Source organism: Suncus etruscus, chromosome 13 (assembly GCF_024139225.1).
Source record: "Suncus etruscus isolate mSunEtr1 chromosome 13, mSunEtr1.pri.cur, whole genome shotgun sequence".
NCBI lineage: Eukaryota > Metazoa > Chordata > Mammalia > Eulipotyphla > Soricidae > Suncus > Suncus etruscus.
In genome coordinates this window covers 24,989,399-25,001,715 of record NC_064860.1, presented here as the reverse complement: position 1 = coordinate 25,001,715, position 12,317 = coordinate 24,989,399, and the positions used below count along the sequence as shown (strand labels likewise).

General features: G+C 48.5%; 1 protein-coding gene and 1 pseudogene across 1 annotated transcript; one reads left to right on the top strand and one right to left on the bottom strand.

Annotated features, from left to right (window-relative positions):
- Positions 1–3,965: 3,965 nt before the first annotated feature.
- On the bottom strand, positions 3,966–4,638 carry LOC126025751 (60S ribosomal protein L17-like; annotated as a pseudogene).
- A 6,335-nt stretch (positions 4,639–10,973) lies between these two features.
- Positions 10,974–11,632, top strand: C13H3orf80 (chromosome 13 C3orf80 homolog). Its single transcript, XM_049785934.1, has one exon. The coding sequence runs from the start codon at positions 10,974–10,976 to the stop codon at positions 11,580–11,582; it is 609 nt and encodes a 202-aa protein (XP_049641891.1). The 3' UTR covers positions 11,583–11,632.
- Positions 11,633–12,317: the final 685 nt, after the last annotated feature.

Here is a 12,317-nt window from a genome sequence, read left to right as displayed (position 1 = left end):
TGTTAGAGTCAGTTGTAACCAAGGTGGAGCTCACAGACTTCTGGTCCCCTTGAGCTGCTTTCACCTCTGACCCAATATCACTGCCCACCCCACCCCCTTCTGGAGGTCACTGCCCTCTGCCCTCACCCTGAAAATGCAGTGACTGGTCCTGAAAAAATGGGTAGAAGTCTCTGATCCAGAGGATCTCTTAGTTAAATATCCCTGTAAGACCAACAGCACAAAAAGTGGTCAGAGAGAAAATGCTTCCCTGGTTCCAAAAAATCTCAGTAACAATTCACAGATAGGAAAATTGCAGCTGCAATGGCTACAATATTCTGCTGCTATTGATATTGAATTACGGGGGGGGGGGTGTCTTTGGAGATGTAGAAACGTTAATGGGGCTGGACATCTCAGGGGAGAGTGATTAACTGATAAAACTTAGGCAAGAGCCCTGAAACTTCTGCATCAGAGTCACCTGGAGGGTAGAGATGATCCAAGATGCAGAGACCTACCTTAGGGTTTTATTCAGTGGACCTGAGACAAGACCTGAGAAAGGGAACCCTAACAAGCTCCCCAAAGAGTTCGAAGCTACTGACCCAGAAATCAGGCTTTAGACAACCATTTATTGGAGCCAGGGAGATGTCTCAATGGTCAAGGGTACAGGCTTTACACATAGAGGTGCTAGTTTGATTCATGGATGGTATGACCCAATACTTACTCCCCCACCCCAAACCAAAAATTGACACTTGTCTGGAATTTTGGTGATTGTTGCTATAATGCTATAATGTTTATACACATGGGTGAGGGAAAATAAAAAAATACTGACATTTTATACTACTATATTCCAAAGACAAGTGTGTGTGTGTTTTTGTTGTTGTTGTTATTGTTGCTGTTCACGTGGCCTGGGCGTCCTTACCATATGGAACCAAACTTCAATGTGACCTGGCTTTGGATGTCACTTGGGGTCACCCCAATTGCCTTCTATTGGTGCATTATGTGTGACCTTACCTGCAAGACCCCGCCCATTCCTGGGAGGGGTCTTGGAAAAGGTAGATAAACCTTTGAGCGAGGTCTTGGAAAAGGTAGATAAACCTTCAAGCGAGGGGATTAGGGGCACTCTGCCCTGCTGGGCTCTCTGGCTTTTGGGTCTGTGCCGCTTTTGGTCTTTGACCAGGATGGAGGTCAAAGGAAAATGGCTGAAAGGAGTTAAGAGGCAGAGCTAGCCTAGAATGGCTGAATGCTTGAAACGTTATGATGTAGGCCACACACATGTGGTGGATAGGGATGAATAAAGCTGATGCTTCCTGATGCCTGTCTCTGGATGAGTCTGATTCCGCCATTCACCTGGGCCTGGGACCCGCCGGCTGGATGGGGGTTGCAGAGCCACGTGGCCTGGGATGGCATCCACCTCCATCCAGCTCCATCGTTAATTATTTAATACAACAGTGCAAAGTGAGATCTCCTGGTCCCTTATACTATGTACCCCTCTCATTTATGGAGGCTGGAATAAGAGACCCCATCTCCTAGCACTACTAATTTGTGGGTTCATATTTGCATATGTGGATTTGGGGGTGACCACTGAGTCTGTGGTGGTCCCATGGATTCTATGGTAAGATGGGGGCACATGTTTGGTGTTGGAAGAACCAGAGTTTCCTGGTCTTCTTATCACACAGGCACTCTCTGTGTTCAGCAACTCTCTGTGCCAGCACTTGGTCCTCCCCCAGATTCCTGCCATAATTCATGTGTTTGTGACCCCAAATTCAAACATGCTAACACCAGAGACCCAACAGCAGACGCTCCTTCTTTGAATATTCCCTGCCCTTCTTTCAAGCATTTAAAGGTAAACTTGAAATTATGTCTCAAAGAACCTATTGACTTCCTGTAACTACAAACCCTTGGAAGAGCTTGCCAAAAATGTGAACTGCTAAGAGTCTATTAAGGAGCATTAATATTTTATTTTGAATTATGCAGATGAAAGTTTATAAACAAGGTTGTAAAAAAAATAAAGGGAATGAAAAAGCTGTGCGGGCAAAACAAGAAGTAAAGTGGAGCTGTCACCATTCTGGTTCAAATGGGAAACTTGCTGGATTAGAACAAAGAATGTCGGAAGCAGAAAGGAATCTGGGATTTGATAGTTCTCTTTCACTGTGTATTGCTTTGTTCAGCTTTAAGAGAAAGCAAATATTTGTTAACTGTCTTTTCTAAATGCTTTAATTATGGATTTGCTTTGTCAATCTTAATAAAATGATGTCTCTTGCTTCAGGGTTATATATGGAAAAGCGCTCAAAAGTAATTACTTTTATTTCCCAAGTAGATCACTTAAGAAGAGGCTCCTATTCACAGCTCAATCCCCTAAACTCTATTCTTAGCTGCATTTTTAATTTGACTCTATCTAAAACAAAATCGGTGTTATATGATATCGAGCAGCTTCAATATTAAATTAGTGCTGTGGCTATTGATTTTGTTCTTATCCCTATGTTTAAAATATGCATTGGCCTCCAAAGATACTCCCTTTAAAATAAAGTCTTTATATATTTAATGGTGCACAGTCTTTTTTTTTCTTTTGGATTTACTAAGGAGGTGGCCCTTTCTACATTATGTGGGTATAACTCAATGTATAGACAGATAAGCTATATTGGAGAATTCCTCAACATCTTAACTGGACTTTCAATTCAGGAAAAACTAGGCAGTGGGACAAAGGGGGGTTCTGTGGTCAGGACAATGCTACCCTCAAATGCTACCAGTGAGAATCAATGCACTAGTTTGTATGTACTCAAGACTCACATAATGATCTGGATCTAGGCATTTCCAGCATACTGGACACAAAAATGCTTTTTCCAAAAAACACTAACATCCATAAAATTTGTGCTCCATGAGAGTTTGGTAAAGGCTGTTAGAATGAATTCCAAAATAAAACCGGGGCTGGAGAGAGTACAAGAATTAGTTGGATAGGGCTGGAGAGATAGCATGGAGGTAGTGCATTTGCCTTACATGCAGAAGGTCAGTGGTTCAAATCCTGGTATCCCATATGGTCCCCCGAGCCTGCCAGGAGCGATTTCTGAGCATGGAGCCAGGAGTAACCCCTGAGTGCTGCTGAGTTGTGACCCAAACCTGCCCCCCCCACAAAAAAAGAATTAGTTGTGTAAAGGAAAATTTTCCCCTGAGTTCCCTAACTGCCCTGATCACCTACCCCCCTTCACAATTGTGGGAACTTGTAGACCCAGTTACAGTTCAACTTTCTTTCTGTTCTGACATGGTTCTAACCTGGTCATATTAACCCTGTAAGCTTGCACCTAAACCTTGCAAAAATGTGATTGAGCAAATGCCAGATACTTCCTAAAACAAATCAATCTACTGTAACTTTCTATTGTTTGAAATGCTATATACAGCTTGTAAGCTCATGGCTCGGGGCTGGCAGTTTCTGGCTTATGCTGGATTCTAGCACAGCCCCTGCATATGCTTGTAAGGAAATAAACCCACTGCTTTTGCATGAGACTGTGGTCTTGGTGTCTTTGAATGGCGCATCGTTCTCCTGGACTTAACAGTTGGCTTGTGGCTGAGTCCTGATCAAACTCCCTAGCACTGTATATGGTTTCTCAAGCCCCACCAGGAGACCTGAGCTCTGACTCTTCAGGAATGGTCCCTGAGTTCCACTGACTGTAGCCCACCATCCCACTCAACCCTCAAAACGTGACACACTGTTTGGACTCCCCAAAAAGGCCCCATCTCCAACAATACTTTCCATCACTCAAGGGCATCCCCTGTCCCAGCAGAAAAGACACATTCAAAAAGAATAATTTCATAGAAGATATGTTGCATCCAAACATCTCCCAAAACAGTAGCCACTGTCAAGTGTCACCGGGCCTGATTCTGATTTCAGCTGCTGCGGGAATTCAAGTGATAAAGTCAAAGTCACATTATTCTTTGCCATCTACCTAATCTGACAGGCAAGAAAAGGTCATTTCTTTTTGGTTTATGTTTTGGGTTTAGGAGATACACTTAGTGGTGTATCTGAGCACTGTGGGTTGTGACCCATAAAACCAGGGGGGTGAGGAATCAATGTGGCAGGGAGAACTTATATATGGGTTAATACACCCATGAGCCCTGTATATTCTTTGGTGCATCTTTTGTTTGTTTGTTTGTTTGTTTTTGTTTTTGGGCCACAACCAGTGACACTCGGGGACCATATGGGACGCCAGGGGATCTAACCTCGATCCGTCCTTGGTCAATCACGTGCAAGGCAAACGACCTATCACTTCCTAACCACTCTGGCCCATCTACCGTGCATCTTCGGTGCTTTGTTCACCTGGATATGCTCGGTGACCAGAAAATCAGCATTTAAACCCTTAAGTTCAGCATTGTTCTCTGCATTTTTAAGCATGTGCAATAAAAATTCAGCACTCCTTTTGGGCCAATGACCATGTCCAGCCCCACTGTTTGACCTGGGTGCACCTACCAAAGCCACCATTGTAAGGCTGGAAGGACACACACTGCTTCTGTAGGGTGACATCCTTCATATACTTAGTGGCTTTTTGGATATGCTTGCCCTTGATGGCCTGAGCCATTTCCCGAGTGTTCTTGAAGTGAATATGAATGTTTAAGCCTGTGGACTTGCATGATTTTTGTCAGGTTTTGGGGGTCCAGTGAATAGCGCACCATTTTAGCGGGGCCACCTACTGCTGCTATCAGAAGAGGAACCACAGTTTACCATATTAGAGAATTTCAAGGGTACCACTCAATATTAGAGAGAAGCAGAATGCTGGATGGAGGGAATCCAGGTCATCGACAGGGCAGAGTAAGGACAGTATAAAACTTTACCATTATCCCTGAATTCACGGAGAATATTCCAAAGGAGGTATTAACAACCATTTTTTCCTTGTCATAAAAGGGAGGCTGAGAATAAATGCATGCTGATACAGGAGGTAGTAAAATGTCTCACTGGGGCCACGTGATAAATAGCACAGGGAGTAGGGCTTGCTTGCTTTGCATGCAGCTGGCCTGGATTTGATCCTTGGAATCTCATGGGATTCTCTGAGTTCTGCCAGTGATTCCTGAGTGAAGAGCCCCCAAAGAATGGCCCCCAAACCGACAATTAAAAAATAAATAAAAGGGGCTGGAGAGATGGCATGGAGGTAGAGCATTTTGCCTTGCGTGCAGAAGGACGGTGGTTCAAATCCTGGCATCCCATATGGTCCCCCGAGCCTGCCAGGAGCAATTTCTGAGCGCATAGCCAGGAATAACCCCTGAGCACTGCTGGTGTGGCCCAGAAATAGTAATAATAATAATAATAATACATAAATATAAGTCTCACTGTACAGGAGGATTTTGTGGGATCTGAGTTCTCTGTCACTGAACATTTGGCTGGTTCCTTGACATACGGACAACCATCATTTCAAACCCACGAGTGAGAGAGAAATCCAATGGAGGTTATAATCAGAGTTCTCATTTTATATCCTGTGACTACACAAATTTCACTCTGGATATTTCTGATTTTGTTCTCATCTCTCTCACAGTTAAGAGAAGGTTTGCACTGGAAACTGATGGCTGACTTGTGATAAAGCAGTTTCCATAGTGAGATGAAGTCACTGAAAAATAATACTGAATAGTCATTTCAAGTTCCAGACTCCAGAGCTCCTCATGCCTTAAGCACAAAGCACAAAGCTAGGGATGGGCCTGGGAGGGAATTCATAGCTAAGAAAACAGTTTTCATGTGCAGGAATGCATGCACAAATAGCCTGTCTGCTTCAGTATCAACTAAATCATTTTTTTCATGGGTTCCAAAAAGTGGCTTCAGAATAACTTTATTTGTTGACTTTCTGCTTCCTTTCTTCCTTTCTTTCTTCCTTCCTTTCTTTCTTTCTTTCTTTCTTTCTTTCTTTCTTTTTTCTTTCTTTCTTTCTTCTTTCTTCTTTCTTTTTCTTTCTTTTCTTCTTTCTTTCTTTCTTTCTTTCTTTCTTTCTTTCTTTCTTTCTTTCTTTTTCTTTCTTTCTTTCTTCTTTCTTTCTTTCTTTCTTTCTTTCGTGTGTGTGTGTGTGTGTGTGTGTGTGTGGTTTTTGGGTCACACCCGGCAGTGCTCAGGGGTTATTCCTGGCTCCAGGCTCAGAAATTGCTCCTGGCAGGCACGGGGAACCATATGGGACACCGGGATTCGAACCAATGACCTCCTGCATGAAAGGCAAACACCTTACCTCCATGCTATCTCTCCGGCCCCTACTTTCTTCCTTTCAAAAGCTGGAAAGTGAGCTCATGTGACATTTATGCATCTGAATATAAGTACTTGAAGGCAGAACAAATGATTTTTAAAAAATTTTAACTTTATTTATTGATTGATTAATTAGTTTCTGGGTCACACACAGTGGTGCTCAGGGATTACTTCTGGTTCTGCATTCAGAAATCACCCCTGGCAGGCTGGGAGACCATATGGGATGCCAAGAATCAAGCCAGATCCTCACCAGGTCTGCTGCATGCAAGGTAAACGCCCTACCACTTGCTATCTCTCCAGCTCCAATAACCTTTTTTGTTTTATTTTGTATTTTTTTGGATCACACCCAGTGATGCTCAGGGGTTACTCCTGGCTATGTGCTCAGAAATCGCTCCTGGCTTGGGGGAACCATATGGGACACTGGGGGATCCAACCGCAGTCTGTCCTAAGTTAGCGCATGCAAGGCAAATGCCTTATCATTTGGGCTTCTTCTCCAGCCCCCTCAGCCCCTAATGCTTTTAAACTCTATTTGGGAAGGAGCTGTGCTCAGGGCTAACTCTCACTTTGTATTTAGGTTGTCTCCTGGTCCAGGATTGGCTTGTGCAAGGCAAATCCCTGAACCCTAATACTACTTCTTGAGTTCTTGTTTTGGAACTTTTCCTTAAGCACCAGAGCAGGACAAAGAGCAGAGCTGTTCATGCTCACAGGAGGTGCTCCAAAGGCCTGACTTTAGGTAAGAGTGGGCCCCAATCCCTTCTCTCTATGCCTTTCCTTTTTTTTTTTTTTTTTTTTGGTTTTTGGGCCACACCCAGAGATGCTCAGGGGTTACTCCTGGCTGTCTGCTCAGAAATCGCTCCTGGCAGGCACGGGGGACCATATGGGACACCGGGATTCGAACTAACCACCTTTGATCCAGGATTGGCTGCTTGCAAGGCAAACGCTGTTGTGCTATCTCTCCGGGCCCATGCCTTTCCTTTTTTTTTTTTTTTTTTTTTTTTTTTTGGTTTTTGGGCCACACCCGGTAACGCCCAGGGGTTACTCCTGGCTATGCGCTCAGAAGTTGCTCCTGGCTTGGGGGACCATATGGGACACCGGGGGATCGAACTGCGGTCCGTCCAAGGCTAGCGCAGGCAAGGCAGGCACCTTACCTTTAGCGCCACCGCCCGGCCCCCATGCCTTTCCTTTTTAACATGCTATTCAGGGACTATTTTCCATCAGACAGGGTTACTTTTTATTTATTTGATTGTTTTGTTTGTTTGTTTACGGATTTTGAATCATACCAGGCAGCGTTCAGGGGTTACTCCCAGCTCTATGCTCAGAAATCGCTCCTGGCAGGCTCGGGGGACCATATGGGATGCTGGGATTCGAACCACCATCCTTCTGCATGCAAGGCAAATGCCCTACCTCCATGCTATCTCTCCGGCTCAGGCGGATACTTTCTTTTTTTGTTTTGTTTTGTTTTTGGGCCACACCCAGCTGTGCTCAGGGGTTACTCCTGGCTGTCTGCTCAGAAATAGCTCTTGGCAGGCACGGGGGACCATATGGGACACAGGGATTCGAACCAACCACCTTAGGTCCTGGATCAGCTGCTTGCAAGGCAAACACCGCTGTGCTATCTCTCCGGGCCCAGACGGTTACTTTTTAATTTTGGCACTGGGACCTTTGTCTATGCTCTGGAGTAATAGAGGGTACAAGATTTGAGTCTGTCCTCCTCGCCAAGTGACTAGGATTGAAGACTTCCTGGCACCAAGTCCACCCTGAGTGGAGAGAAGGGGAGGGTGAGCAAAGATGAGTCTGTCTTTACTGGGGCTTCCCCAGCCACAGAGTGGCTTGTTTTTCCTTCATGGGGTTGTGCACAATAAATCGCATTACAAGGGAGATGAATTAAGTGAGCTAGAGAGATGGGAGCAGAAAGAAAGCTAGCTCATTCCTATGGAAGGTCTTTAATGCGGGGGCACTTTGGGACCATTTATGTGGGAGCAGAAAATCTAATCAAATTCCATTCTGAGCTCATTTTTCAGACTTTACTTTTTTCTGTCTTCCTATAGGTCACTGTTAAGAGGCTCTGCTCTGCCATATACTGTCTTGTTTGTTTTTTTTTGGGGGGGGCCACACCCGGAGCACTTAGGGGTTACTCCTGCCTCTGTGCTCAGAAGTCACTCCTGGCAGGCTCAGGAGACCATATGGGATGCCAAGGACCAAACCCGGGTCTGTCCCAGGTTGGCCATGTGCAAAGCAAACGCCTTACCGCTGTGCTATCACTCTGGCCCCATGCCATATACTATCTTGGAAGGTCTGACTCCTTAAAAGCTTCCTGAAAAAAATGTAAAATGTTGATGCAGTATTTCATAATTTTAAAATAATAAGTGGGGGCCTGGAGAGAGTGCAGCGGCGTTTGCCTTGCAAGCAGCCGATCCAGGATCAAAGGTGGTTGGTTCGAATCCCGGTGTCCCATATGGTTCCCCATGCCTGCCAGGAGCTATTTCTGAGCAGACAGCCAGGAGAAACTCCTGAGCACCGCCGGGTGTGGCCCAAAAACCAAAAACAAAAAAAAAAAAAAAAGTGAGCCCAAGGTTGGATCCCCACTACAGCATGGTCTCCCAAGCATTGCAAGGTGTGGCTTCATATAATAGAAAACAAAGTCAGAGGGGGCTGGAGTAATAGCACAATGTGTAGGGCACTTACCTTGCATACAGCCAAGCTGGGTTTGATTTCCAGCATCCCTGAGGTTGAAAGGAGTGATTTCTGAATGGAGAGGCAGGAATAACCCCTGAGCATCACTGGTTGTGCCCCAAAACAGAATAAAACAAAACAAAACAGGTCAAACAGAGCAAGACAAGAAGGACAATGTAGCCTCAGGCAAACTCATCTAAGTGCCTTCCATTACTATCTCATTCCTGAACTATTAGCAGAACTCATGAAAGAAGGAAAATAAACTCTCTTCAATGCATATTTGTCGTTGGGGAAGGAGGAGAAAGAACCAGGTACCATAAAACAGAGACAGTCTTTAGGTTTTCTGTTTTAATTGGTCCTTCTGTCACCCAGTCAGCAGAGGTCTGTGAACATAAAGAACATTTCCTGAGGATTTCGCCAAGTGATGGGTTCCGGAAGGAATGATAGATTTGATGTGGGGTGGAGTGGGGAAGAAGGGTGCACAGTTACTCAGGGCATAGAGAACTTGGGGGAGACTAGCTTGAAAGGCCTGGGTGGGTCAAGATAGGAAGAGTCTCCTGTCTGAGCCCCCCAACTCCAGGAGGAGAAAAGGTTTTTTTGTCTTGCTTTATTTTTATTTATTGATTAACTGATTGATTGGTTGCAGGGCCACAACAGCAGTGCTCAGGAATTACTCCTGGCTCTGCACTCAGAAATTGCCGGAATTGAACCGGGTACTTCCTGGGTCGACTGCATGCAAGGCAAACGCCCCACTGCTGTGCTATCTCTCCGGCCCAAAAAGGATGTTTTGGAGCATGAAGCAACTCAAGTCCCAGCAGTAGAAATATTCTAATTGCTTTGTTTGGGGTAGGGGCTAACACATTTAATCTGCTAGCACATGGCTCAGGTAGTACAGAGGTAAAACGAGTGAGTGATTGTTTGCTTTTCTGTTTGGCAGCTGAGTCCAAGGTCAAGAATCTTCTCCTTTTTTCTGTCAACTGTTAAGGAATTTCCCTGTAGATTTTGTGTGTGTGTGTGTGTGTGTGTGTGTGTGTGTGTGTGTGTGTGTGTGTGTGTGTGTGTGTGTGTGTGTTTCCCTGCATTTAAGGGACCATTGGGACGAATAAACCAAAATACTAACAAGGTCATTGCCCAGCTCAATGGGCCTCCCATAAAAGCCCCTGTTAGCATCCAACACTGCTGTGAGGGACTGCACAGTTCAGCAGCACTTTGAAGATGCTGGGGGCGAGGAGAGAGCCTCCAAAGACTGTGACTTCAAAAAATTTTTTTATTTTCCCCCCTGAGGAACTGGAGCTATAGAACAACGGGGAGAATTCTTGCTTTGTAAGCAGTTGGTCCGGGCTGGTTCCGGTCCCTGGAGCCCTAACAGAAGTAAGTGATCCGTGAGCGCAGAGCCAGGAGTGAGCAGGCTGTGGCCCCCCAAACAGTAACCAAGCAGTGCCCTCCCTGGACCGTGCACTTTTCGGCAAGTAAAATCGCAGGAGGGAAATAACCTTGAGAAGCTGCTCAAGAAGGGGCTCAGCAGCTGACCGCGTTAGTCCTTGGCCCAGGACTTGCGACGCCCCTGGACCTTGCAGAGAGAACTGTTTGGCTAGTGCCAATCGGGGCTTCTTTTACGCAAAGCCCGGAGCTCGCCCGGCTCTCCAGCGGGGACTGGTGCGTGCGGTGGCCACGGTGGTGCTGCTGGTGGGGTCACCTTGGTAGACTGCCCCGGGGGTGGGGGATCCTCTCCTCCCCATTGTGGAGAGCTCCGGGGGTGCGCTCCAAGGCGCGCGGCGCGTGTCCCCGCCCCCGGCGCTGTGCCCTTAATGGCCCATCATGCATTTTTAATCAGAGCGATGGCGAGAGGGCCGGGGAGCGCGCCCCGGTGCCAGCGCATTTAAGTGGCATTCCCGGGAAGACCCACCCGATCGCTTGCAGCCGAGCAAAGGGACGGCAGGAGCCCCGGGCGGGGGGCGCCGTGACCCTCCAGGGGGAGGCCCGGGGGTCCCCACCATGCGGGCGGCGCCCGTGCCAGGAGGGCGCGCGGGGCCGAGCTCCGGCCGCGGAACGGAGCGGTGAGCCCCGGACGCACGGCGACACCCAGCGCGTCCCCGGGCCCGGCGTCGGCGGCGTTGGCATGTGGGGCCCCGGGGCGGCGGCCGACGGCCCCGGGGTGGTGCCCACGCTGCTGCTGGCGCTGGTGGCGCTGGCGGTGCCCTCGCGGGGCGGCGGGTGCGCCGAGCTGGCGTGCGGGGAGCGGGAGCGCTGTTGCGCCACGGCCAACGCCACGGCCGTGCGCTGCTGCAAGCTGCCCCTGCACGCCTTCCTGGACGGCGTGGGCTGGGTGGTGCGCAAGCTCTCCGGGCTGCTCATCCTGCTGGTGCTCTTCGCCATCGGCTACTTCTTGCAGCGCATCATCTGCCCCAGCCCGCGCCGGGCCCCGCGCCCCGGCCAGGCGGGCCCCTCCGCGGCCCCCGACGCCCACGACGCCGACGACGCGCCCAGCGCGCTGCTGCGAGACGAGGTGGCCTCCGGCTCCCAGGACTCGCTGCTGGACCGCGGCGGCCCCCCCGAGCGCCTGTCGCCGGGCTTCCTGCAGCTGCCCAGCTACGACGAGGTCAAGTACCTGCCCACCTACGAGGAGTCCATGAGGCTGCAGCAGCTGGGCCCCGGCGACGTGGTGCTGCCCGTGTCGGTGCTCGGCGCCCCCGAGCCCGCCCCCCGGAGCCGCTTCCCGCTCATCTGAGCCACCGACGAGGTCTCCGTTCGGACCCCGAGTCCCTCCACCGCCGTTGAGTCGGCTCAGGGTCCCCGCTGCCACCGGGAGTGATAGGAGCGCCCGGGCGCACTCGTGCCCCTTCCCGGCCGACAACACCCCCAAACCCTGCATCTTTCTAGCCAGCAGATCACAGGCTCGTCGCCTGATGGGGACCCCTCGGCCCCCCATAGTGGGGATGCCCGCTCAAGACGCAGTGGTTTCTCTGGCGACATCCTTGCTGGAATAAGGTACCGTTGGACTTTTGGTTTTCCCATACTAGGAGGAGATCCTCTTTATTTGCCTTTCACCAAATGCACGCGGACAGCGTTTCTGCAGCTTCATCAAAGGTCAGCCTCTGGGGCCTACACAGCTAGGAAATGACCCGCTTTCTGCCAGGATTATTCAGTGAAATGCGGGGTGGCATTGCACCTACCGTATTGGCAAGGAGGCAAGGCCAAAGGAGAAAACGTAGCATAAAGAACCACGAGGGATATTTTATTTTCACACTTCGGGAAGAATATATTTTATTTTTACTACTGTGGCATACAATATAACTTTTTTAGTAATTACCCCTGTGAAGCCTGGGTCTCGTGCCCACTCTGTGGTGGTCATGCTGGGAGCATGCCCGCCTCTCTGCTTGCTTTCCTTTGAAAGACCTTCTGCCAGATCAAAAGCTAAGAACTTGTTGTGATCCTTAACTTTTGTGTTATGTGGTGGTATCCT